The sequence below is a fragment of the Brassica napus genome, chromosome A5, assembly GCF_020379485.1.
Source record: "Brassica napus cultivar Da-Ae chromosome A5, Da-Ae, whole genome shotgun sequence".
Taxonomy (NCBI): Eukaryota; Viridiplantae; Streptophyta; class Magnoliopsida; order Brassicales; family Brassicaceae; genus Brassica; species Brassica napus.
In genome coordinates this window covers 5,950,216-5,974,946 of record NC_063438.1, presented here as the reverse complement: position 1 = coordinate 5,974,946, position 24,731 = coordinate 5,950,216, and the positions used below count along the sequence as shown (strand labels likewise).

Here is a 24,731-nt window from a genome sequence, read left to right as displayed (position 1 = left end):
ACTAAAATTGTATTATGAAAAAATAAAATAAAACAATATATTTTTTATAATTCTATAATTATATTTGGTATTATATAAAAATAGAAGTGTTATATGAATTAAATATGACTAAATTATGTTAAATAGGTCAATTAACAAATTTTGTTTTTTAAAATTGTTTCATTAAAAAATATATCACTCATCATTAAAATAGATTAAAATTCATAAACTGTATAATATATTTATACAAAAATATATTTATTAACATGGGTTTAACTTTACAACTATATATTATCTTTTTATTTATTTTAAAATTCAAACAATATATTATTTTAAATGTTTATATACAAAATTATAATAATATATAATAACCTTTCGTTCATATACTATTTAAAAATATGTAATTAAGAAAACTATGAAATTTTGATAATTCAATTAAAATATTAATGACAAATCAAACTGTAATAATAATTTTTTTTTAATTATAACAAAATCTGATGAGAAAAATTGAGACAATATTACCAAAATTTCAATTTTTTTAATATAATAATGTATTAATATAGTAACAAAAACAAATTCAAAGTTCATGTAATCATCCAAACTCAAAAATAGTAGTGCAATTTTTTAAAGTTTTCTTGACAAAATATAAGGTTTTGAAAATTATATTCAAACTCAAAATAAAAATATTTCAAATTTTACAAAAGATAAATCATAGATAATAAAGAATAACTTTTTGAAATGACCACGAAAAAACAAACTATATATGTTGTAAAAATTAAGGCAATCTAATATTTTGAAATCTTAATTAATAATGAAGAGAAAACTTAATATCACAACATCCAAAAAATATCTTATATCAATAAAATTTACTAAAATAATATAATAGATGCTACTATGTAAAATAATAGAATTATATTATTTAAACAAACCAATGTTTTTACTTATAAATCCCGTAAAATACTAAAATAATATATGTTAAAGTACATATTTAAAACATAATATGTAAATATAAATTATCTTAAACATATTTCTTTTCTATAATATAAATAAAAAATTTTAAAAATGTATTATATCAAAATGTATAAATTAAAGAAAAAAATATATATTGTGAAGGAGGTTATCTATTTGATTATTTTATATTGTTATTTTATTGTGCCTAACTTAAAAATATATTAATAAGTAATAAAAAATTAATAACAAAATAAAATGTATTAAACAAATCACTAAATATTAATAATACCGAATAAGAAATATAAACAATAATATTATAGAGCAACACAATACATAATACTAAAATAGAAATTATATATTTAAAACATTTGTAATAATATCAAATATCTTTATAAAAAAAAATATGCGGGTTAAAATCTAGTTTATGCATATAATTATGTTTCATATATTTTGGTTCAGATGGGGTCTGGTTCAAGCTTTCTGGGAATTAAACTTTTGGATCTGTTGGTGTATTTGACTAATTTTGGTTCAGTTTAATACTATTCTTTTGATTGGATTCGTTTGTTTTTTCAGATCCGTCCCAGCTCTAGGTAAAACAAAGTCAGTTGATGTCCTACAATTGTATGAATCGCCATGTTTATATAACATGCCTGAATCAGTGTCCAGGGCAGAACAAATACATTTGATGTCCTAGAACAGATAAATCTACATGTCTTATTAGTTTTTTTTTAAGATATCTGAATCAGTGAAAAGGGCAAAGGGAAGAAAAAAAAAACTGATGTCCAAAACTATATAACTCTCCATGTTTATATAAGATTTGCTATAGAGCCTCTTTGGGTGGCATCGCATCGATGTTCAATCAACAATGTTGGTAAATAAGAAACAAAAAAAAAAGAGAGAAGAATAATACTCTCTCCGTTTTTTTATATAAGTCGTTTTAGAGAAATTTTTATGTTCCAAATTATATGACATTTTCAGTTTTCTATGTAAAATTTATTAACACTTAATGTTATATGACCAATGATAATATACCTTCTATTTTGTTATTGGTTGATTTGTGGTTAGGTAAATAATTAATGATGTTTTTGTTTAGAAAATAGAAAAAATTAATGATTTCTTAATCTATGTGCACAATTCTAAAACGACTTATATTAAAAAACGGAGGGAGTAATGAGAAGTAAAGCTGAACCAATATTCGAAGAAATGTACATATATATAATGTATTACTACTATATCTATAACTTATCTGCGATTTTTGCCACAGCATCTGCGAGCTTGTTGAGAACAGCGACTAAGTTATCACCATGGTCTTTTCTTTGCTCTCTGTCTAGCTTCAAGTTTGTATTCTGAACTTCAAGCTGTGCCGCCAGTAACTGCCCGTTTCTTTCTAGTATCTCTATCAACTGGTCCTGCCTGCTCTTTGTTGCTTCTCCTTCTTCTTCACCACTAGATGTTCGTTTACGCTTTCTCTCTTCTTGAGATGTCGATGCAGCTTCCGGGTTTGCTGCTTCTGGATGTCTCTCTTTCATTCCACCTTCAATAACAAAAATCAATCTTTTAGGTGAAAAAACAAAATAATGTAGAGCCTTCAACATAAAACAAAAAAGATCATAGTTAATATAGTAACACAAGTAATTCATTTTACAATATGAAACCATTCTCCTACGTAAGTACATAATCAAGAGAAATGTTAGAGCTCTTACACTTGTTTAAGACAAGCGTGTAGATCAAGGTTTAAGACTATGTAATAGATCATAGTGAGAATGGAGATAGAGAAACACAGAGAGTTAAACATTTATAAGTCCTCCAAATCAAAACCTTTCTATAGTGTTCTTTGCAAAGCACTAAAGACCCTATAGAAGCTTCCAAGGTCACAGGTTCGAACCCAAGCACGAGCAATCTAATCTTTTGCTAGAATATGAAAAAGACAAAACACACAAACCTTGATCTGCTGCTTCACAAGCTGCTTGCTTCTCCTTGTCTATAACATCTTTATTAAAAAAAAAATGAACTTTATCAAATTGAGAATTCACGATGATGAACAAATAAAGTATTGTGTTTGATCTCAGTTTTACCTATAAGTGACTTAGGCGCCGAAGCCAAACTCAACTTCTCCACACTCCTCGCCGGCTCCTCCGCCGACGTCGACGCCGGAGCCAAACCAAGCGCAAGAACCGGATTCGCCGGAGGAACAACGCCGCCGTCTACAATATCGTAAACCTCTTTATCGAAAAAACCAGGAAGCTTCCTCTCTCTACGAACGTCGTTCCTCATCACCCAATACGACTCCGCCTCCTCCTTAACCTGAGACTCCCACTCCTTGATCTTCTTGTAATCTCCGGCGAGATTGCTCCACCTTTTCCGGCACTGAACCGGCCCTCGGTTCACGCCGTGACGCCTGCAGTACGACGACACCGACGCCCACTTGGGCTCCATTTGACCCGACCCGAGCGCCATGCCCGCCGCCCTCCCTCGCCGGACTCTGTTCTCCGCCACTCTCTTCCCTTGGATCAGCACCAGTATCTCCTGTCTCGTCCAGCGTGGCAGCCTCGCCGTCTTGACGCCGTCATCTCCGGCTTCGTTAGACGGGGTGGTAGTAGTAGTGTTATTATTCTCCCCACCGCCGTTAACGTTACCGTCACCGTCAGCGACGTTCACTCCCAACCCCAACGGTTCCATAGCCATCGAAACGGAATATTCTTACTTAAATCCCGTTTTGGTTATGGCACGTGTAGAAACGGGATTAGATTCAACGGTGTTATGGTGAGAACATCCCCGTTACGGCGTTTGCGGCGGGGAGAGAGTGCTAATGAACGAGGAGAAGGATTTGTTTTGTGGAGATAATGACTTTTATGTATAAAAATCTATAATTTTATTTTTAATTTGGTAACTGTAGATATATTGACCCTTAATTTCTTCTTTATTTAATCTCGGCCCTTAACACATGCTTAAGGTTCATGTTGATTTGTTGAATTAAGGGCATATAATCAAGTAGATGGGTAATCTTTAATTCTTTACTCCAATTAGGGGGATTACTTGCTTTGATTGGGCTATTTCCTGATTTTTTGACATATCAGTATATCACTATCATCATCACCTTATTTTCTACGGCCAAGATTCAATCTTAAAACAAAATTAAAATTTAATTATTATTTAGCTAATCATAAATATTCATGTCATATATGTAAGCCTCAGTTGAGATTTACAATATTTTCATACACATGAAATAATTCATCAAGATTAACCTAACTCATATAATTTGCCTTTTGTTTATTAAAATATGAAATCTCTATTGAATGGTATATGTTAGTTAAGTAGCAAATATGAAAAGTATTGGCATAGAGACACCCCTTATAAGCCCTAAAAGGTAGAGTTACAATATTCAAAAATGAAATTCACAATATTTTTGTACTGATGAAAGATTTTTTTCCAAGATTAATCTAACTCATAAAATTTGCTTTTTTATTTTATTTTATTAAAATCTCTATTGAGTGGTTATATGCTAGTTAAGTAGCAAATATATAAAGTACTGGCATAGAGGAACCCCTTAAAAGCTCTAAAGGGTAGACAATGAAATGAAATGATGCCCCTACCACTAACTCCAAATAAAATTTCCCCAAGAGGTTTTCTCTTCTTCTCATTTTCCCTTGTTTACCACTCAAAGTCTATCTCCTAAATCGCATCATTGGTTTTTAATCATTTATTAAAATGACTATTAATGCTTTGATTATGCCCCCTCCCATCTGCTTAAGGCCAACTCGTTTTTCTTGTAGCATTGAGTTGTTGTTTTTTTCTGAGAGTAGTGCCCAATCAAATTACTATTCTTTTGTAATTTGTACCCATTACGCATCTATTACAGTGAAACTTTAAATAACGTTGACTATAGTGATTCCTTAATTTAAAAGATGTTAAGTAACGAACTGAAATCAATTAAAGAACTCATAATTTTAAAGAAACATGAAAAAGCTCATCATAGCACATAAAAATCTCAGTACATCACAAAAACAAATCCAAACATGAAAATTAAAAGGAGCTTTATAGACAAAAGCTCAAAGCTCAAACTCAGAAGATCGTGTCTGTTATGCTTGTTGGTAGAGATGATGATATAACATTATCATCGTAAGAAGCTGTTGGGTGGGAAATGTCTTAGAGGGTTCTGCCTAAGCAGCTCTGTTTCTCTGCAATTTTTTTTTTTGAAAAAGTAAACATTGTTAGATACATCTGTGTTTGGTGAATGAATCAAAAAGAGGAGTTAATGCTTACTTCTTAATCTCACGGCCATCATTAAGCGGCAGAGCGTTTGATGATGATGATGAGTTGGTTTCGCTTTTAGTCTTCTTCTCTCCTCCCTCTCTGCAATTTCATAATCAAAAAAGTCAGTAACAAAACATCTGTTTCTTGCTGCGAAAACATTCATATTTTGTCTAACTTACTCTGTACATTCTTCTTCTTCTTCTTCTTCTTCTTCATCCACAAAAACCTCAAAGGAGGAAGCTGCAGGAGTTCTCACAACAGGTTTCTGAGGAACCTGCCAGGATACATATAAATGCAGCTAAGTAATCAAATTCGCAGAGTGTAACTTAGTTTTGTTGTGGAGATTATTAGAGCAGATTAAAAAATACCTTGAATGTTTTCCATTTTCCAGGTAGAGAATTGTTTTCTTTGTTCCTCTCTGCTCTGCCTCCAAGCATCAGCCAAGAACCATACTCTGGTTTTGACTTATCCGACTCTTGTTGTTGATTCCCTGATGTAGTGTCTGTGTAAATAGATAAAGGTGCCTTGGATGATCTGCACAGATCATATTGAGTTTGCAAAATAAGTTAAAGAGTTTTGCTGAAGCTTGCATATGCTTTAAAGAATCACTTACTGATTCAGCTTTGGCTTTTTGGCTTGTGGTCCTAACGCTTGCCTTCCTGTATCTATACAAAACATTGTCATGTAAGAGATCTTAACAAAACGTTTCAATGATGTCCAAAGGTAAAAGTTAATGTGACACTCACTATTGTTATCTACCCTAGACAATACAGTGCCAAAGCTTCTTGACGGTAATTCACTATTCTCCTTTGGCTCCTGCTGGTAAAGGTGGACACATTAAGCATCATGTAGACAAAAAAAAACATAAGGAAGCTTACAAACAAGAGAAACCTCTTACTTCATCAGCTGTGTTGGGCCTTCTCATAGTCCTCACCATGAACTTCTTATAAGCATCATTCAACTTCTCCACAGGCTTTGCGTTTCTGCACATAAAGAAAGCCCCCACACTCTTTCAATCAACCCATGTCACAAAAATCTGAAATATAAGGACCAAAATGTATCACACTTACCTAGAGATTCCGAGATTGAATATCTCATTAGCCGTTTTCACCTTAGACTTAAACTCCATGTGCAAGGCATAAGCTATGTAGTACAAAGCATGTGTCTTTCCAATCTCATTAACCTCTAGAAACTTGTAAATCACTTCCGCATCAGCACAATGCTCCGCCTTTCCAAAAAAAAGATTACCACTTCTCATTTAGTACTATACTCCTCAATACAAAGAAAGATCATTGAAGGAGAGCTAAAAGAGATCAGAGAGAGAGAAAGCATTTACATATTCCAACCAAACTTTGAGATAACGAAGATCATCCTTATACCGCTCCGAGTGCCAGAACTTTCTCACGCACTGCTCGTATATCACCAACAGTCCCGAGCACTCTCCACCTGGTGGAAACGCCTCTTGTACCCATTTTATACACCTGAAGCAAAAGCTCAGATTGGTTAAAGATTCTCTATTTACGATAAAGTTGAAATTTTTTCAAGAACCCAGAACTCACTGGATCCAGGGAAAGAGAGGGTCATCGCCATCGTACTCATCGATCTCCTCAATCAACTTCCTAAATCAAGCAGACAATTAGGATTGAAACCCTGAAGAGAGCTATAGAGATGTGATGAAAGTTGAAAGCTTTACCTCCGTTTCTCGACGAGGGTCTTTCGTAATTGGTGGTCGGTGTGAGATTTGAGGGCGTGGTTGAGGAGACGAACGTTGCGTCCTCTCTTGAGAGGCCTGACGTTCTCCTTGAAAAGCTCCCACTCGTGTCCCGTCTCTTGCTTCGAAGCGAAGAACTCTGATTCTGGATCTGAGATCTCAACTCTCGTTTCCGCCATAGAGATGTTTGTTTCTTTCTTCTTCTTCTTCTTCGCTAGAAAATTTTGAAATCTTTAAGGGAATATAGCCGTTAGGTTACTCGATGAGTGCTTGCTTCCACAGCTTTGATATATGAGGGGAGCGTGTAGGTGGTGGGCCCACGTTTTGATGGGCCTAGTTTAGATGGGCCAGGATTTGCTTTTTTTTTTTTTTAATAATCGTTTACGTTGTTGCATTTTGTGGTGGTAACGGCTTTTGGATTTGTTTGTAACTTTTTCGTGGCTGTGACGTTGGAGTGATAGGTGGTCAGTTAGATACGTCGTCAATAGGCTATGGAATATGCTTTGTTCACAAATAAACAAGAGAATAACAAAGGGAGTGAGAGTGACTATGGCTTATAGTCAGGACTCAGGACCGTGAATCCGTGATTGCTTTTGCCTTGAGCCCTTTTTTTTATAATAAATTATATAAAGTAAGGGGCCCCAAAACCTAAAAATGCATGTACTTATTTAGTGAAGTGCATAGCAAAGTGCTTTTACTTAGATAAATTAGTTGACAAACAGAATCATCAATCTGATAAAATAAATTGTATGCACTTGGATTTGCAACACTGGATAACGGACATGGCCACAAAAATAAATAATTATGGGGAAAAGAATGAGGAACAGCAACAAAAATGATTTCACTGTTGTTAAACCTGTAGATGGCAATTTTATACTAATTGAAGGTAAAATGATTGAACATGTATTGTTACTTTACCAAAAAAAAAAAAAGATTATCCCAAAAGCTTGAAGATTTGCGATAAAAAAAAATATCATTCGGTGGTTTACTAGTTTTTCATAACACCTATCACAGCTAAATTTAAGAAGATGTAATCATGTTAGATTTTTACCGTTTTTATTGGTCTTATGAGCATAGTTTACTTTTACCATGGAGGCTAAAACAGTTTTACCACAAGATTCACTTTGTCGGTCACAAGTTTCCACAATGGATGATCAAACACATTGCGTTTTGCACGACAAACTCAGTATGCTAACTTATGATGGCCAATCACATAATGAAGGTTTCGTATAAAGGACTATTACTTGTGGTTGGAATTGATTGTAACAACGTCGACCGACACGATTGTGAAAAGATTCTGAAAAACGTTGACAGCAAGAAAAATAAACTCAAATAAAAAAAAGTATGACGAAAAATAACAATAAAAAGATACATGGTATCCTTCAGCTTTGCAATGTGACACATGGTCTCCTTTATTGACGTTTACGTTTTGAAAAAAAAAGTGAAGTCTTAACTGTATTTAGCTATGATTATCAAACGGAATAAGCATGCAATCATATTCGCATTAAATTTACATATGCTTGTTAATATTAAAACATAAATTATTTGCGTAGTACTCCTAAGTCTCAGGAGTTCCACAATTAGACGAAAACATCATGTTTATAATCAATTAAGGGATCATCTAAACACTACATTAAAAGAAATGTACTTATGGCGACATGTTATGTTTAACCCTTTTTGTTATGTGGAAGTTTAAACATTGCATCAACTTTGACCTACAATATTTTCTGAAACAAGAGGTTCGTTGTCTAATCAAATACGTCAAATACTCTTTTCGGGTTTAAGATGCTAAGAGAGTTCACAATTTCATTAAACTATCTCCTACATGGGTCTTTTGGTGTCCATCCTAGTACTTGCAGCTTTCTCAAATTGATCTGTAGAGCACAATTTCGAAAGAACATGGATTAATGACTGACTGACTCTGAATTTAGACTTTCAATAATAGCAAGTCAGTAGATAGGCTAATCAAAAATTAAACGCATACAACAATAGATAACAAGCTGAACAACCAATGTACATGTGACAATCTGTTCCGTAGACTCCATGTTCACGGCTATGCAGATCAATTGGTGACAACTCATCCTGTAGAAATGTGGTTAAAAAGTAAGATGGGTTCGAAGAACGCCAAACGCACCAACAACTTAATTATGGAGTCAGAAATGATTCATAATAGCAGAGTTGGGGTCAGTGTCCTGCATGACCGTGAATCTGAGGTTCTAGTGAGTGGAACGGATTGTCACGGTACAATTATAGATGATACACTTTAACTGGTTACACAACTAACGTTTATAATGACTAATTTTCTCCAAGAGAATTGTCATTAAGGCATTTTATGTATAATCAGGGCTAGTACCATATATATATATATACACTAATACAGTGCTAATAATGTAGTGTAATGGAAGGACTCAAGCGGCCACAATCCCTAACCCCGTGATAATCGTGAACCATCATGAACTAGTTATACATTTTTTTGTAAAAATAAAATTTTAACAAATTTCTATAGTTGACTCCAAATGCTATTTACACATGACATTATTTTTCAAATCACTTTTATTTTTAGACAAAAAATTGATATTTATTTCATATTTAGAAAAAAAATCTTTTAAAAGAAAATAACATTCTTCTATTTTATACACATAGAAACTATCAGACTAATCATTAAAAACGTTTTTGGTTCAAATTGTGACATCTATCTTAACCTCAATTATCTTGTGAACTAACTTAAAAATATGTTTTAAAGTTTTTTATTTTGGAGGAAAACATAAATAAAAATAAAAGAATACAATATAAATGGTATTAATTATAATAAGTTCTGCTCAAAACTATTAACGAAAACAAAGTTTAGTCAAAGAAAAAAATATTAACGAATACTTAAATATAGCTTCACTCAGACCTGGATCTAGTAGCTTAAACATGGATGTGACCGTGGGACCTTCAATGTAATATTTCGACAACAAACAAGGTGATTGCTATTATTGCTCACGAACTTCATGATATATTTATTAGAGTTGGATTTTTGAATTTGTCACATTGAACTATTGTCAGTTATCAAAAATACCTTTCTCTTCTAAATATGTATTCCATTCCATTAAGATAATTTTTTTACAAACATAGTTTTTTGTGTTTTTTTTATGAAATAGTTATAAATTTCAAAACAGTTAATTGATCTTAAAGAATTATTATTGGTTAAAATTTTTGAAAATAATAGTCACATAAAACAATACTAGTGATTTTTTTTCAATATACGTGAAAACATTAAAAAATTAACTTTGTGAAATAGAAGTAGTAAAATACTTTTAAATGAAATGGTACTGTGGTATAGGCTTAAAAAATCAATGCGAAATTTGTTTTATTGTTTCAAGTTTTCACATGTAATTTGGATTATAAATTTACACCATCATCGGTGAAACGGACAAACACTTTATATAAACTCAGATCATTTATATAAATTTAATTTTTATTTTATTTGTTTTCGAACTATCAGTCATCAACAACACCATTCAATCTTGAGATTTGACTATAAAAAACATTTTTCAGTTAATTAGTCACTACAGCGGAATCTATTGAAAAGAATTTACAAACTCTTTTTTTCTTTTATCTTTTGACTGCAAATTAACTAACTCTTTAACAAAATCTATCCCATTTATTTTTCACTTTTTTTCTTCTCAAACTCTTTTAACTTTTTCTTTGTTACTCTTTTAGTAACTTTTCATTCCCATTGGTAAACTTATAAAAAAAACAAATCATCAGAGTTAGCACCGTTACGCCAACCTGGCACAAATCAAGGGTCCCACAAAGCGATCAACTGGGAGCCAGCACTGGAGACGATCAACTTTACGATTAGGTGCGGTGTCGTTTTCGTAAATAACAATCGATCCAAGGGCATTTATAACAACAACAACCTCCACACCACAACACTAGCCACGAGTCCCTCTATAATCCAAACGCCGTGTCGGCAAAGCTACTATACTCACTTCTCTCTGACGCTTGTCGTCACACTAATATTTTTAATTTATTTAAATCTCTAAACCAAAACGCCGCGTTTTAGTCTCACCGTCGCCGGCAAAAAAATGCGGAAGGAAATATTACCGCCGGTGACCACCACCACCGTGAAATTCCTCGAGAAGAAGCCGTTAGTCGCTACATTGCTAGCTCTCTCCCTCGTCTTGATCATCTGGAACCTTCCTCCTTACTACCACAGCCTCATCTCCACCGCCGCTCGTCCCTGCTCCGCCGCCTCTCCCATCTCCCTCACCACCACCACCATCCTCTCCTCAACTGAGAACTTCACCGCCTCTCTCGCCGCCTCAACCCCGTCGGATCCGAACAAACGCGTTTTCAAACCGTTCGGAAACGCGGCGGCGCTGTTCGTCCTCATGGGAGCTTACCGCGGCGGACCGGCGACGTTCGCCGTCGTCGGCCTCGCGTCGAAGCCGATCCACGTCTTCGGGAAGCCGTGGTTCAAGTGCGAGTGGCTATCCACCAACGGAACCTCTCTCCGAGCCAAAGCGGTGAAGATTCTCCCGGACTGGGGCTACGGCCGCGTCTACACCGTCGTCGTCGTCAACTGCACATTCCCCTCGAACCCCAACTCCGACAACTCCGGAGGCAAGCTCATGCTCAACGCCTACTACAACGAATCCCCCAAGCTCTTCGAAAGATTCACGACGCTTGAAGAGTCCGCCGGATCTTACGACGAGTCCAGATTCTCGCCGCCGTATCCCTACGAGTACCTCTACTGCGGCTCGTCGTTGTATGGTAACGTGAGCTCGTCGCGCATGAGGGAGTGGATGGCTTACCACGCTTGGTTCTTCGGAGACAGATCGCATTTCGTATTCCACGACGCCGGCGGTGTTTCGCCGGAGGTGAGGGAGGTTCTTGATCCGTGGATTCGTGCCGGGAGGGTCACGCTTCAGGACATTAGGGATCAGTCTAATTACGATGGTTACTATTATAACCAGTTCTTGATTGTTAATGATTGTTTGCATAAGTATCGTCACGCTGCGAATTGGACCTTCTTCTTCGATGTTGATGAGTATATCTATTTACCCGATGGGAACACGCTTGAGTCGGTTCTCAATGAGTTCTCGCGTTACACTCAGTTCACGATTGAGCAGAACCCAATGTCTAATGTTCTTTGCTTGAATGACTCATCTCAAGATTACCCCAGGTACTGCTTCTTTGAGTCCACTCCACTTAGCTTTCACTTTGATTAGGGATGTGATCTTGTTTGGTGTGTTGTTGTTGTTATCAGGCAATGGGGATTTGAGAAGATGTTATTTAGGGAATCGAGAACGAACATAAGACGCGACAGGAAATACGCGATCCAAGCCAAGAACGCGTTTGCGACAGGAGTTCACATGTCTGAAAACGTAGTAGGCAAAACGTTACACAAGACGGAGAGGAAGATCCGTTATTACCATTACCACAACACTATAACAGTGCACGAGGAGCTTTGCAGAGAGATGCTGCCTGTTTCGGCCAAGGACAATGTGACATTTTACAAGAAGCTTCCGTATGTGTATGACGACAAGATGAAGAAGCTAGTTAACACGGTTAAAGAGTTTGAGGAGAAGAAACTTGGGACGGAAGCTGTGAAGAATTTCTCATGACCAGACGTAACTTAATCCCCTTGATAAGCATTTTGTCTATAATGGTATAGTTCGTTCCCCTTTACTTGTATCACCTTCGTTTATGTTGCGTCCTCTTTTACTATTTCATTAATAACTTTTTATCAAAATTTTTTTGAACTTGTTGTGTTCTCTCGTTGAGTTTTGAACTTATAATGAAAGTCACATCACAAAAAAGAAGAAGAACTTATTAGTATAGTAAATCAGAGTAATCAAGACCTTGCTCATATGAATATATATATATGATTGATAATACATAGTAAACTGGTGGGACAAGTATAATATGGAGTGTTATGTCATTCAATAATTGATCCAATGATATGAACTAATTGGGACTATATAAACATGAGCATGAAATTATTAAAGCAAATAAGTCAAAGCTAATTATTTGTATTATTAGATGACTATTAGTTTTCAATGTGATTCGATTCTTAGGCAAGACAAAGGTAGCTTCTGGATACTATTAAACAAGGTCATGAAAAGGAACACACCTGATTCTTTGTAGCCTTCTATGACACTTCTATTTACAGGAAAGATTATATTTGCCTGTTATAGACTTTTGTTTCTGGTATTGCTTTAAATAATTTTCTCATGACCAGATGTAAATGGAAAACATCAAAAAGGATATGATTGAACACAAGATGAATGAGATAAGATGAATAAGAATCAAGTAAAACTTGGAATAAATTCATCTCATTCATTCTTCAGTAAAACAGGTTTTGGGACCATGAACAATTCAACGAGTAAACACACCGACACTGGACATATACTAGCTCTTATATATATAGTTACTGTATTAACTGTTACTCCTGCGCTTCACTTGAGCGGTTTTCAAGAATCGGCAACCTTAGGTGATTCGCCTACTACTCGTTCTTCCTCGTTTCTTGATGCGTCTTCTTCCTGTGGGATCAAATTGCAGTGGATCGTATGTGACACTGGTTTCTCTAGCTGAAACAGCCTGCAATGCCCCCACAAGAACAACAAGTTTAACAAACCAAAGGGATCATCATAAGTTTACTATATCAACTAAATTTATGTCTCCATTTCGGACATCGTTTCAAAAAAAAAATTTTGTTCTTGTCTTTGGTAATACGATCACACATATATATTTTGCATTACAATGATTTGTTGTGACAGTTGAAAGTCTATATTGAAAATGAGACTTAAAGTAAACGAGATTACTTACGGATGCTTGCACAAGGTCGGACACTGAACAGTCAGAGCGTACTTGCAAGTAGATAGCTCAGTGATAGAAGTGACCATTGCCCTGGTCTCCGCGCATACAAACCTCACCTGCATTTAGAAAATTTCAAGAATTATGAATCCTCAATTCCATCAGCTAAACGTAAAAGATTGTAGATACTAAGCTATAGCCTATACCTCGACTTCACGAGGCGTTCCTGTAAGATCACAGGTGGTCCCATTGGTGAATATATGAGAATGATACCTTTCAAAAAACACAAACAAAACCTCTGAGATACACAGCCTTCGGATATAAAGTTAATAACAAAAGTAAAACCACAGCTTTATATACCTCTCTTTCATAGTAGAAGCATGAGACACATTTTGATTAAAAGCAGCAGTTGCCTCTGCGTCATACTTACCCAAGGAAAACTCTTGCACAATCTACAGTCACAAGACACAAAAGGGTATTCATAAAACCATAGGGAGAATCAAGAAAGCAGATGAAAAAAAGCATATAAACCTTATTGCCATCCTCAACGTGTAACTGCCTTACAGACCCCAGATGACAAAACTCATACGACCACCAACCCTCTTGCTGCACCCCAAAAAAAAAACACCGGTTCAGTTCCGGTCAAAGAAACATGAACTCAAAAGGCCCCCCCTTTACTCACCCTGAGAAGGCACTGATCATTGAGTGGCTGAAGCAGCTCATCAGGAGTCTTGAGCTTGAGCTGTTTATCGGTTTCCATCAACACAGTGCTCATGTTCTGCTGCGTAGAGGCCCATCCGGTAGTGGATTCTTCCTCCTTTGGTAAGAAACACAAGAATCTGCGTCCTTGCTTGTCAAGCATCACCATAGACTCCAGATTATCACCCTAATATATATAGATCAAACACTGTTTAGGTCAAGAAACTGTGAAGATTGGAGATTTTGTTTTTACCGGGTGGAAAGGTGCATCTTCGGGGAGAAACTCGATGGTGTACTTTGGTTCGCGATTGTTTCGGCTGAATGTTCCCACTGTTAAGAGAGAGATTGATCAAGAATCAATTGGAATAATCAAATTTGAGAGAAGTGAAGTACCTAGATGAGCTGGGAAGATCTGATCGGAGGAGACATTGGAGATTGAAGAGAGTGAAATTATTAGCAGAGATGATAAGATCTGCGTGATCCTCATCGTCGTCGATGATGATTCGGGAAGCGAATAGCAATGGTTAGATTGTTGACGATGGAGGTCGCTCGATTGTATTAGTTTTTTGTTATTGGGCCGTGTCAGACTCGGCCCATTTAAATTGGATTAATATGAGCCTGCTTTAGTTAAGGTCAGAGTCTTTTTGGGTTTTACAAAACGCTAGTTTCTGGTTCAGTCCGACCCGACCCGAAAAAAAACACACCCTCTCATCAAGAGTCAAAAACGAAGTTTAAGATTCGGTTCTCAAACCTGACAATGCATTTAAAAATCCTTCCAAAAAAAAGGTTTCCATCATTTTTATTCGATTGTTTGTATGTCACAACTTGTACTGTGGAAGGAGCCTAGCTTACACTACAACAAAGATGTTTCAGAAAAGTATAGTTACTCTCCTGTGGTTTATCAGTTTTGTTCTTGTTTCCATATATATCAGACCAGTAACCTGAGGATCCGCGACTGGTTTCCTCTTCTCCACGTATTGATTTGAATCCGCCACCAGAAGTTCCCTAGCCTAATCAAACCATAGACGAAACTGAGATCGGACATTCAACAAAACAATAAATTTGGAGATCCTGAGTGTCGAAATGGGTACCTGTTGTTCCTTTTTGAGATCATGAGACGGTTTAACCCATAAATAGTAAGCGATTGTTCCGGCGACTAACCCATAGAGAGCTTGACTTTGAATCTTTGATGATTCGATTTATCTTGGAATTAAAGAAGAAGCAAAGCAGCGATTTAAGTTTTGATCTCATATGCTTGATGCCCACTGCTAAAACCACACCGGTCACCGAGTTTGGTTAGTGGTGCCAATTCTTTAAAACATTTTTCGATTACAACGTCAAAATAAGAGTAGTTATAGTCTAAGCCAAGAAGAGCACAGTTTTTTTTTTTTTGGGTAAACATGTTAAATATTATACCATTTTTGTGTATTTTTACAGAAGCTACAAAGATCACTGGTAGCTGAAAAAAAATCGTCGTCACAAGAGAGCAAAGGTTTGTTAGATACAAGTCCATTGCATTGCTAGTCTGGCTAATTTGGTTACAGACACCTGAAGAAACCAAATGCTTTCATAGCTCAGTTGGTTAGAGCACCCGTTTAGTAAGCGGGAGGTCTTGAGTTCAACTCTCAATGAAAGCATTTATTTTTTATTTTTAGTTTTTGTCCTTTTTAAACAATGCATGGTATTTCCGAACAATATATCAAGGGAACGCCTCAAAATTCAAGAGTTATCATTTGCTTCGAGTCTTCATTAGTGTTTTGCTATCGTGTGGCATGTACTGAGCCATAATAGACAATCTATGAATCCATAAGTGGCAACGTGACATTATCTGAAAGTAGTACTTGTAGAATATATAAGTAGCTAATGAGATGCCTACAAATACAATGGTAGTTAGAACCATAATTATGAAGAACAAACTGATTCTCGATTCATTTCTTCTCTCTGCGCACAAGCTAGCTAGTATATTTAAAAATTGAGATCTGTTCTAAAAATATCTAGAAGAAGTTCATATTCTCTATTTGACACACATATACCTATAGAGACTGTTATTAGAGCATTTGCAATTTTGCATCATATCCTTCTCAATTGTTCCTGCATGTGCAGTTATCATGTTGACAAGCTGATTTGTCTTTGGATTCATCACTTCTTATATATTAAAACAGAAGTCACAACCTTGATTCATGTGTGATTTTTTTTAAAATGGACCTAATGGACCTATTCATAGAAATTCATACTATATTTAATTCAGACTAATAATAAATATAATTTTTAAAATATTTTAATCATAGTATCTTTTGATATCTTTTCATTTTAAATATAAATATATTTATTTTAAAATTATAACAAATCTGTTTAAAAAGATTTTTACAAGATCTTCATTTTCGAAATTATATTTAAATATTTTCACTAATTTTGAAATTAGTTTAAAATATTATTATACATTAATATATTCAGTTATATAAAATGAAAAATAAAAAAATCTATAATATTTTAGTTATTATATAATCATAATCAATCATATTAAAATAAAATTATTATATTGAGTTAATATAATAAAATTGTATTAAATTTATATATTTATATATTTATATATTTTATTTTCTTAATTATAAAATATTTTTGTTCAAAAATAAAATCTAATATGTTGGTAAAATGGGTTAACATTATCAAACTATATAATATATGTATAAAAATTAACATGTATTTCTTTAAAGTTAATAATATAAAATCTTTGTAACTACTTTAATCATAATATATTTTCATTTTAAATATAATATATATTTATATATTATATTTAAAAATTCTAATAAATCTGTGTAATATTTAAACAATAACTTAATGTATTTTAAGTTATCGTTTAGAACTGAAAATAAATAGATTATATCCTATTTTATCTATTTTTATAGTCATGATCATGTTAAAATATAATTATTATGCTAAAATAAATATGATAAAATTATATTCAATTGATAAATTTATAAATTTTATTTTCATAAATATAAACTATTTATTTAAAATATAATATGATGATAGAACGGCTTAAAATTAACAAACTATATAATACATGTCTAAAAATTAACATATCTTACACTTTTATATATACAATAATAAATTATCTAAAATGAATAAGCATAAAAATATTGGTAAAAAGAAATCCAGTTTTGAAATACGGGTCAGAATTTAGCATAAATTAACTACAAAATATTTTTTAAATATTTTTTCTCATGAATATATTAATTTGCTTAATAACTAAATACAAATACAATAAGATAAATATATAATAAGAAGTGGCAAATACATATGGTTTAAACAATTAATTAATTATAACATGTAAATTATAAAATTATTGTATTTGAAATAGTTATATAAATATTTAAGTATATGATTAACATTATAATATATACCATTTATGTTCTAAAATAATAATTTATGTATAGAAAAGTGAAAACAAACACCCGTGCGGTTGCACGGGTCAAAATCTAGTTCATATTAAAACGCAATCAATGATTGTTAAGTGCCCATAGCTTATACCAGGGGCGGAGGCTTTTAAAAAAAATATTTATATTTCTTTTTAGTTAAAATGTATTAGCCCTAATAGAAAATTAAAATTGACCCCACTAAAAAATGGAACCCCACAAAAATAATGGAAACACTAATATTTAAAGACAAAATTAAATCATTTATTTAATAAAATTTGGATTTGTATTAATTTTTATCTCAATTTTTACGATTGCAAAAACTCATGAAATCAATATGTTTTAATCTTAAACTTAGTTACATATTAGTTTTAAGCCCAAATTATATAGGCCCAAATCTCTTATATACTAAAGCACAAGTCACAAGACCAACAAAATTTTGACATATGGAATATGTTTAACAATTTTTTAAAAAATTACAAATGTCAAAAAAAAATATATAAACAGTTTCGTCTTTCTTAACTGATTTCTATGTATTATTTTTATTTATTTTTTATATAAAATCTCCCTAATATTTCTCACAACTACTCCCATGATCTCATTATATCTGAAACTGTTATAGTGCCATAAATTCAACTTCATCTCTTATTGCACGTAAATTCCTAAGTTTTTCTGCAGAGGCTCCAATGACTCTCTCCGAAAATGTGATGACATTTCAGTTTCTAACTAAATAGATCAAAACTTTATAATGTTCGTATCTACATTTCTGAGATCAACATAGTCTCTTGCTATGGGCGACGGATAGACAAGCGCACAACAAAACTGGCTGATGAAGGTTAAAGTAAGGTTAGTGAGACTTAAAATGCCCAAACTCTTTATGCTCAAAGGATAATTTTCTTTATGTTGATTTTTTATTCACAAATCTTTTTCTCCTAATCTTCTTATAACCTTTTTCCTCTTTTAGATATTAGCAGAAGCTACATATTGCAAAATGAAAAAGTGACGCGACCAAAATATGTCGGTAACATTTCAAAATGGACTAAATCTATTATCGCTGAAATATATATGTTTTATATATTGTGCTTGTGATTGATTATTCAGGGAACGAGAGTTAGAGAGACTCCTATGGGAGCACATGCACAAGACTTCTAACTTTAGAAGCACCACAAGAAAAAAACAGAGAAAAATTTGTTGATAACCAGAAGGTAACAAATGTGATAAAGAAACTCGGATGGTAGAGGAAACGATAAAGATCCATGTCTACTTTCTAGAGCAAGACCTAATCTGATGAGGTTAGTCTTCCTATTTTTTATTTGCATGTTTATATTTTTATTTTCATTGAAAATGATACAAACGAATTGACCAAAGAAAACAAAAGCAGATGGACGAAAAACAAAAAACAAAAAGATTGGTATTTTAATTTGCTCTGTGCAAGAGATATGCCTTCTCTCAATTTGTTTGCATGTGTAATGATTTATTTTTTTTTGAAAATACGATCAATAATTTACAGTTTGGGTTTATAAGGGATTAATGTTGCAAGATATAACATCAAACTTCTTTTCCGTGCAATGCACGGGAGATAATACTAGTAGTATAGTAATTTATGTTAAGAACATTAAAAATAAATTAATAAACAAACTCATCTTCTTCAAAAATGCGAAATCAAACATGTTTTGGACTAATTTCAAATTGGATTTTTTTTTTAATCTTATATTTTGGTGTTTTGATTATTTATTTATCAAACTAAAGATGATTATGATTCATTGATTCAAATTCAACAAAAATATTTAGGGTTTATGTTAATAACCTGAATATTTTTAACAGCTAGTTTCATATTTAGAAATTGACTAACTTTTTCTTAATTAGATAAATAATGGGCCAATTATATAGATGATCCTGGTGAAACAAAAAAATATTGTAATATCCCTATAATCAAAGAAAAAAAAGTAAAATATGAATATTTAACTCGAGAACTTTATCAACTTCGAGGTCATAATTTTTAAGGCAACACTCATAAAAAAATACACATCAAAACGGTTTAATCATTCTTAGTTTGATCAATTTGGTAATTGGTTGGAATAAATATGTTTCTATTTTTTATCGAAACAAATATTTAAAGATATAGTCAATGAAACTGTAATAAAAAGGTTTCAGATTATGAAGATTGTAGAATATAGTTTTTATATAGTTTATTAATTATGTTAAAAACATTTTTGATCCAGTTCAAAAAGTTTATGGCTCCGCCACCGGCTCATACTCAACCCTGACATCCGGGTTTGGTATAGTCTCATTCCAGTCTATCTTCAATATTACTTCTTCGTCTCTTTTAAGAGTTTTCTAGAGGCTATCACGCCAAAAGAGCGGAGCTGCAGAGGATCAAAACCTATGGTCTGTTGATTTTGTCTATAAGGTCAGGATCTTCATCTTTGGGTTCCTTTGGTGAATCCACTTTTATCAATGGCTCAATAATGTTGTCTGCTAACAGAACATCTGATGCACCGGATTGTCCCATGGTCCATAACTTCTTCTGGGAGTGATGGTAGCTGAAGGGTCAGAGACTCAGAGAAAACTCTTTAAGTTGTTATTTCCAAACAAGTTAGTTTACAGAGAGAACACCTTCCACTGTTATCCCTTATGATTCTCAACTTCATAAACACTTATCAACTTCGGTTATATGACAATATTTTTAGTTGAAGTTCATTTATCTTAGTGTACAGAGACATAACTTCGGTTATATGGTCTTTGTCTCAAGGAAAATTAAACTTGCAGAATTAATCCTTAGTCATACGAAACTTAGCATCAAAGTCATTGTAATATAGTGGTAAGTATTCCCGCCTGTCACGCGGATGACCCGGGTTCGATCCCCGGCAACAGCGTCTATTTTAAGTTTCCTGAAATTTTTTTAACAAAATTTTGTTGTTTCTATAAATTCTCTAGATCGTTCGTCTCTCCTTATATTTCCGATTCAAACCAATTAGAAACCTACAAACCAGGATGAACAAATAGAGCAAATTAACCTATAGGAGTGATAAAATATAAAAATTGGTGTAGTAATAACTTGTTTACGCGATAATGAGTAATGTCCGAATTGAGTGATATTTGTGTTTTTCTTCGTAGATAGATATGATTAAACAGATTTTTTTTTTGACGAATAGAAAAAGTAAAACAATCTCAAAAACCGCAACAAAAAGCCCATAATCAATCAAGGGCCCATTGTCGTAAAGACAAAACCGTAAATTTTGAAAATAACGCCCCCTAACTTGGTTCAACATCGTATCGCTTGCTCTCTCACCGCACTTACTCTAGCCGTCTCTGTATCCTGCGCCGTCGTCACCATTTCACAGCCGTCACCACCATTACTCTCCTCCCCACTGCTAGCTGAATTCGTAAGTCTCTCTTCTTGTAGATGTGTTCATGGTTCTGTTTCTTTAAATTATATCTGCGCACAATCTGTTCGATCAAATGCCTTAGATAGCCATGTGATGTAAGAGCAGACTTCTCCCTCTTTTTTTGTATGACAGACTGTTAGTGATATTGCAGCCTTTAAAAGCCCGCGTCTTTAGAAGAAGAAGCTAAGTGGGACAAATGAATAGGCATAGAGTTCCTATACTTGGTGGTTCTTCTAGCAAAATGTAAAGTATCGATCTTTCTCTCGGTATAGTTTCTCATAGTTCCTTGTCAAGTTCTTTTTTTTTGTTCAATTATAGTTGTCGAGTCATTTAAAGTTCAGTTGAACTTGCGCCACTAATGTCGGAAAATCTTATGCTCAGGCTGCGCTAAAGGATTTGAACATTCAATGATTAAAGCTCCTGCCGTGAAGGGTAAATTATGTTTTACTTTTGCAATTTTTTTGTCATGCTTCTTCATTGAGAATGTGTAAAATAGCATGGAGAAGTTTCGAGTACTTTTTAAAGGGTTGTCAGGGCGGTGCTGGCAAAGAGATTTTTTAAACTTAGGATACGATTGACGTAAATATGAATTAGTGTCCTCTTATCTTTTTTATTCAAGTTGTTGAAGTCTCATAAATGAAGAGGAAGGATTTTAAAATATATTCGGTGTTTCAGGGGGCTGTAAGCTTTAGCGTTAGGCTTAATGTGAGTGGGTTTCCATGCACTCTCTGAGTAATTTGGATTTTGAATGTTGCTCCTTGTGTAATCAACAGCAATAAAGAAGAAAGTAGAGAGAGATATTTACGGAGCTGGAAGTATTGGCGTTTTCACTGAATTGGACAGGGAGGTAGAGAATATACCTCTGTCTCGGCATCTTTTTGATATTTGAGAATCTTTTTCTACCATTAAGATTGGTATTCATTCAAAATTGTCAGAGTTTGGCAAGAAGACCGAAACCTGGATTGGAAGAACACTCTGGTCTAGAAAAATCAACAGAAGAGACCCTGTAAGTACTTTATCTTTCCGTTATATGATTTTCTTTCACCCTTTTGTTCATAGGCACGGGTCAGAAGATATTATCTAACAATGGATAATCTGAACATTGCGTTCCCTACAGGGACAAACGATGTTCAACATCAATCAAAGAAATGCATCCGAGTACCTCCCAGACAGAACTCAATCCTGTCACTCCGACTTCGACGTTTTTACACCAACTGACACGTCATTCACAGCAAAGGAACCTCAAGGCTGGACGTGCAGTTCACGCACAGATCATCAGAGCTGGAGCATCGACATGCACCAAACATGCCAACGGCCTGGTCAATCTCTATGCCAAATGCGGACACTTACCCAAAGCCCACTCCATCTTTAGTTCCATAATCAGCAAGGATGTCGTATCCTGGAACAGTCTCATCACTGGATACTCCCAGCACGGAGGTCTCTCCAGCTCCCGCACCGTTATGCAGCTCTTCCGGGAGATGAGAGCGCAAGATGTGCTGCCAAACGCTTACACCCTCGCTGGAATTTTTAAAGCTGAATCGAGTCTTGGAAGTTGTACAGTTGGGAGGCAGGCTCACGCGCTTGTGATCAAAATGTCAAGCTTTGGGGATATATATGTCGACACTTCGATGCTGGGCATGTACTGTAAAGCGGGCTTCGTTGAGGACGGACTCAAAGTCTTCGCCTTTATGCCTGAAAGGAACACCTATACGTGGTCCACCATGGTTTCTGGTTTTGCTACGAGAGGACGCGTTGACGAGGCCATTAAAGTCTTCAATCTGTTTCTTAGAGAAAAAGACGAAGAAAGTGATTGTGACTATGTCTTCACCGCGGTCCTTAGCTCGCTGGCTGCAACCGAATACGTAGGCCTAGGCAGGCAAATCCATTCCCTCACGGTTAAAAATGGTTTGCTCGTGTTTGTAGCTTTGAGTAACGCGCTAGTTACCATGTATTCAAAGTGCGAGAGCTTGAACGAAGCATGCAAGATGTTTGACTCTTCTGATGATAGAAACTCGATTACATGGTCAGCAATGGTCACTGGTTATTCTCAGAATGGGGAATCACTCGAAGCAGTGAAGCTTTTCTCGAGAATGTTCTCTGCTGGAATCAAGCCTAGCGAATACACGATCGTTGGGGTTCTCAATGCGTGCAGTGACATTTGCTATGTAGAAGAAGGGAAACAGCTTCATTCCTTTTTGTTAAAGTTGGGATTTGAGAATCATTTGTTTGCGACTACAGCTTTGGTTGACATGTACGCGAAAGCTGGTTGTTTAGAAGATGCTAGGAAAGGGTTTAACTGTCTGCAAGAACGTGATGTCGCTCTTTGGACATCGATCATTAGCGGGTACGTCCAAAACTCAGATAACGAAGAGGCTTTGATTCTGTACTGCGGGATGAAAAGTGAAGGTATTATCCCAAATGAACCAACCATGGCAAGTGTTTTAAAAGCTTGCTCCTCTCTAGCTACCTTGGAGCTCGGGAAGCAAGTACATGGACACACAATCAAGCACGGGTTCAGTTTAGAAGTTCCAATCGGAAGCGCGCTTTCGACAATGTACTCAAAGTGCGGGAGTTTAGAAGATGGGAGCCTCGTCTTTCAAAGAACTCCCAACAAAGATGTTGTCTCTTGGAACGCGATGATCTCAGGCCTTTCCCATAACGGACGTGGAGATGAAGCCTTAGAGCTTTTGGAGGAGATGTTAGCTGTAGGAACAGAGCCGGATGATGTCACGTTCGTGAACGTTATATCAGCGTGTAGCCATAAAGGGTTTGTGGAGAGAGGCTGGTCTTATTTCAATAATATGTCCGATCAGTTTGGGATTGTTCCAAAGGTGGACCACTACGCGTGTATGGTTGATCTGCTGAGCCGCGCAGGACAGCTCAAAGAGGCGAAAGAGTTCATCGAATCAGCTGGTATCGATCACGGTCTATGCCTTTGGAGGATACTGCTAAGCGCGTGTAAGAACCATGGGAGCTGTGAGCTAGGAGCTTACGCGGGGGAGAAGCTAATTGCTCTTGGATCGAGGGAGTCGTCAACTTATGTGCTGTTGGCAAGCATTTACACGGTTTTAGGGAGGATGAGAGATGTGGAACGAGTTTGGGGACTCATGAGAGCGAACGGGGTGAGCAAAGACGTGGGTTGTAGTTGGATCACTTTGGAGAAGCAGTGCCATACATTTGTTGTGGGGGACACAATGCATTATAGGATTGAAGAGATAAAGGATTTGGTTAGATTGGTGAGTAGACCGATGATGGAAGAAGGGTTCACAACTGTGTTGGATTCTTCTCATGTCGAAGACGGAACACAATTAGTTTTGTCATGATTTTATCCGTCTATTATATCGAGTAGAGATATAAATTTTGTTGTATTCTTTTATATTTATAGGTTTTTAGTTCAAGTGTGTAACCTTTTTGTATGAAATTATATAACATATAGTTATATCAACCTAACAAATGTGATTGAATTTGATTAGTATGCATATGAACTATGAAGAATGGATACAACTTTTGAAATAAATAGTTAAT

The 24,731-nt window shown here is 34.9% G+C and overlaps 5 protein-coding genes and 1 non-coding gene across 10 annotated transcripts; 3 read left to right on the top strand and 3 right to left on the bottom strand.

Moving 5' to 3' along the window:
• Positions 1–2,064: 2,064 nt before the first annotated feature.
• Positions 2,065–3,935, bottom strand: LOC125609369 (trihelix transcription factor ASR3-like). Its single transcript, XM_048780730.1, has 3 exons — positions 3,006–3,935; positions 2,873–2,920; positions 2,065–2,464 (listed from the first exon to the last, which is right to left on the bottom strand). Exons 1-3 carry the CDS (start codon positions 3,613–3,615, stop codon positions 2,166–2,168), a joined length of 957 nt encoding a protein of 318 aa, XP_048636687.1. The 5' UTR covers positions 3,616–3,935; the 3' UTR covers positions 2,065–2,165.
• Positions 3,936–4,843: 908 nt separating this feature from the next.
• On the bottom strand, positions 4,844–7,231 carry LOC111215848 (mitotic spindle checkpoint protein BUBR1-like). Its single transcript, XM_048780729.1, has 11 exons — positions 6,878–7,231; positions 6,744–6,803; positions 6,521–6,665; positions 6,255–6,412; positions 6,083–6,167; positions 5,931–6,000; positions 5,798–5,849; positions 5,553–5,718; positions 5,364–5,458; positions 5,194–5,283; positions 4,844–5,108 (listed from the first exon to the last, which is right to left on the bottom strand). The coding sequence occupies exons 1-11, from the start codon at positions 7,072–7,074 to the stop codon at positions 5,045–5,047; spliced, it is 1,182 nt and encodes a 393-aa protein (XP_048636686.1). The 5' UTR covers positions 7,075–7,231; the 3' UTR covers positions 4,844–5,044.
• Positions 7,232–10,807: 3,576 nt separating this feature from the next.
• On the top strand, positions 10,808–12,657 carry LOC106347188 (galactan beta-1,4-galactosyltransferase GALS1-like). Its single transcript, XM_013786687.3, has 2 exons — positions 10,808–12,068; positions 12,153–12,657. The coding sequence occupies exons 1-2, from the start codon at positions 10,969–10,971 to the stop codon at positions 12,508–12,510; spliced, it is 1,458 nt and encodes a 485-aa protein (XP_013642141.2). The 5' UTR covers positions 10,808–10,968; the 3' UTR covers positions 12,511–12,657.
• A 531-nt stretch (positions 12,658–13,188) lies between these two features.
• On the bottom strand, positions 13,189–14,967 carry LOC106347189 (protein OS-9 homolog). Its single transcript, XM_013786688.3, has 8 exons — positions 14,795–14,967; positions 14,655–14,731; positions 14,385–14,588; positions 14,234–14,308; positions 14,063–14,154; positions 13,909–13,975; positions 13,715–13,821; positions 13,189–13,486 (listed from the first exon to the last, which is right to left on the bottom strand). Exons 1-8 carry the CDS (start codon positions 14,886–14,888, stop codon positions 13,360–13,362), a joined length of 843 nt encoding a protein of 280 aa, XP_013642142.2. The 5' UTR covers positions 14,889–14,967; the 3' UTR covers positions 13,189–13,359.
• Positions 14,968–15,964: 997 nt separating this feature from the next.
• TRNAT-AGU lies at positions 15,965–16,038 on the top strand. The gene has a single exon. It is a non-coding gene; the product is annotated as a tRNA-Thr (tRNA).
• A 4,934-nt stretch (positions 16,039–20,972) lies between these two features.
• Positions 20,973–24,678, top strand: LOC106347190 (pentatricopeptide repeat-containing protein At2g33680-like). Of its 5 annotated transcripts, none has more exons than XM_048780727.1 (6): positions 20,973–21,203; positions 21,347–21,449; positions 21,588–21,638; positions 21,980–22,053; positions 22,142–22,212; positions 22,324–24,678. In XM_048780727.1, exons 3-6 carry the CDS (start codon positions 21,614–21,616, stop codon positions 24,527–24,529), a joined length of 2,376 nt encoding a protein of 791 aa, XP_048636684.1. In that variant the 5' UTR covers positions 20,973–21,203; positions 21,347–21,449; positions 21,588–21,613; the 3' UTR covers positions 24,530–24,678. The 5 variants fall into 5 exon arrangements, with proteins under 5 accessions (XP_048636684.1, XP_013642143.2, XP_048636685.1 ...); XM_013786689.3 differs by having other exon boundaries at positions 21,347–21,472; XM_048780728.1 differs by having other exon boundaries at positions 20,975–21,203; positions 21,358–21,449.
• Positions 24,679–24,731: the final 53 nt, after the last annotated feature.

What these genes read in the sequence shown, in the direction of transcription:
- LOC106347189 (XM_013786688.3), bottom strand. Translation starts at nt 14,888, where the DNA reads ATGAGGATCACGCAGATCTTATCATCTCTGCTAATAATTTCACTCTCT. An exon ending in AAGATGCACCTTTCCACCCG is followed by an intron (nt 14,589 to 14,654) that starts GTAAAAACAAAA and finishes TATATATATTAG; the next exon opens with GGTGATAATCTGGAGTCTAT. An exon ending in GCTTCTACTATGAAAGAGAG is followed by an intron (nt 13,976 to 14,062) that starts GTATATAAAGCT and finishes GTTTTTTGAAAG; the next exon opens with GTATCATTCTCATATATTCA.
- LOC125609369 (XM_048780730.1), bottom strand. Translation starts at nt 3,615, where the DNA reads ATGGCTATGGAACCGTTGGGGTTGGGAGTGAACGTCGCTGACGGTGAC. An exon ending in GGCGCCTAAGTCACTTATAG is followed by an intron (nt 2,921 to 3,005) that starts GTAAAACTGAGA and finishes TTTTTAATAAAG; the next exon opens with ATGTTATAGACAAGGAGAAG. An exon ending in TTGTGAAGCAGCAGATCAAG is followed by an intron (nt 2,465 to 2,872) that starts GTTTGTGTGTTT and finishes TTGTTATTGAAG; the next exon opens with GTGGAATGAAAGAGAGACAT.
- LOC111215848 (XM_048780729.1), bottom strand. Translation starts at nt 7,074, where the DNA reads ATGGCGGAAACGAGAGTTGAGATCTCAGATCCAGAATCAGAGTTCTTC. An exon ending in CCTCTCTTTCCCTGGATCCA is followed by an intron (nt 6,666 to 6,743) that starts GTGAGTTCTGGG and finishes CTTTTGCTTCAG; the next exon opens with GTGTATAAAATGGGTACAAG. An exon ending in TCAAAGTTTGGTTGGAATAT is followed by an intron (nt 6,413 to 6,520) that starts GTAAATGCTTTC and finishes TTTTTTGGAAAG; the next exon opens with GCGGAGCATTGTGCTGATGC.
- LOC106347190 (XM_048780727.1), top strand. Translation starts at nt 21,614, where the DNA reads ATGATTAAAGCTCCTGCCGTGAAGG. An exon ending in TAAAGCTCCTGCCGTGAAGG is followed by an intron (nt 21,639 to 21,979) that starts GTAAATTATGTT and finishes TGTAATCAACAG; the next exon opens with CAATAAAGAAGAAAGTAGAG. An exon ending in TCACTGAATTGGACAGGGAG is followed by an intron (nt 22,054 to 22,141) that starts GTAGAGAATATA and finishes CAAAATTGTCAG; the next exon opens with AGTTTGGCAAGAAGACCGAA.
- LOC106347188 (XM_013786687.3), top strand. Translation starts at nt 10,969, where the DNA reads ATGCGGAAGGAAATATTACCGCCGGTGACCACCACCACCGTGAAATTC. An exon ending in TCATCTCAAGATTACCCCAG is followed by an intron (nt 12,069 to 12,152) that starts GTACTGCTTCTT and finishes TGTTGTTATCAG; the next exon opens with GCAATGGGGATTTGAGAAGA.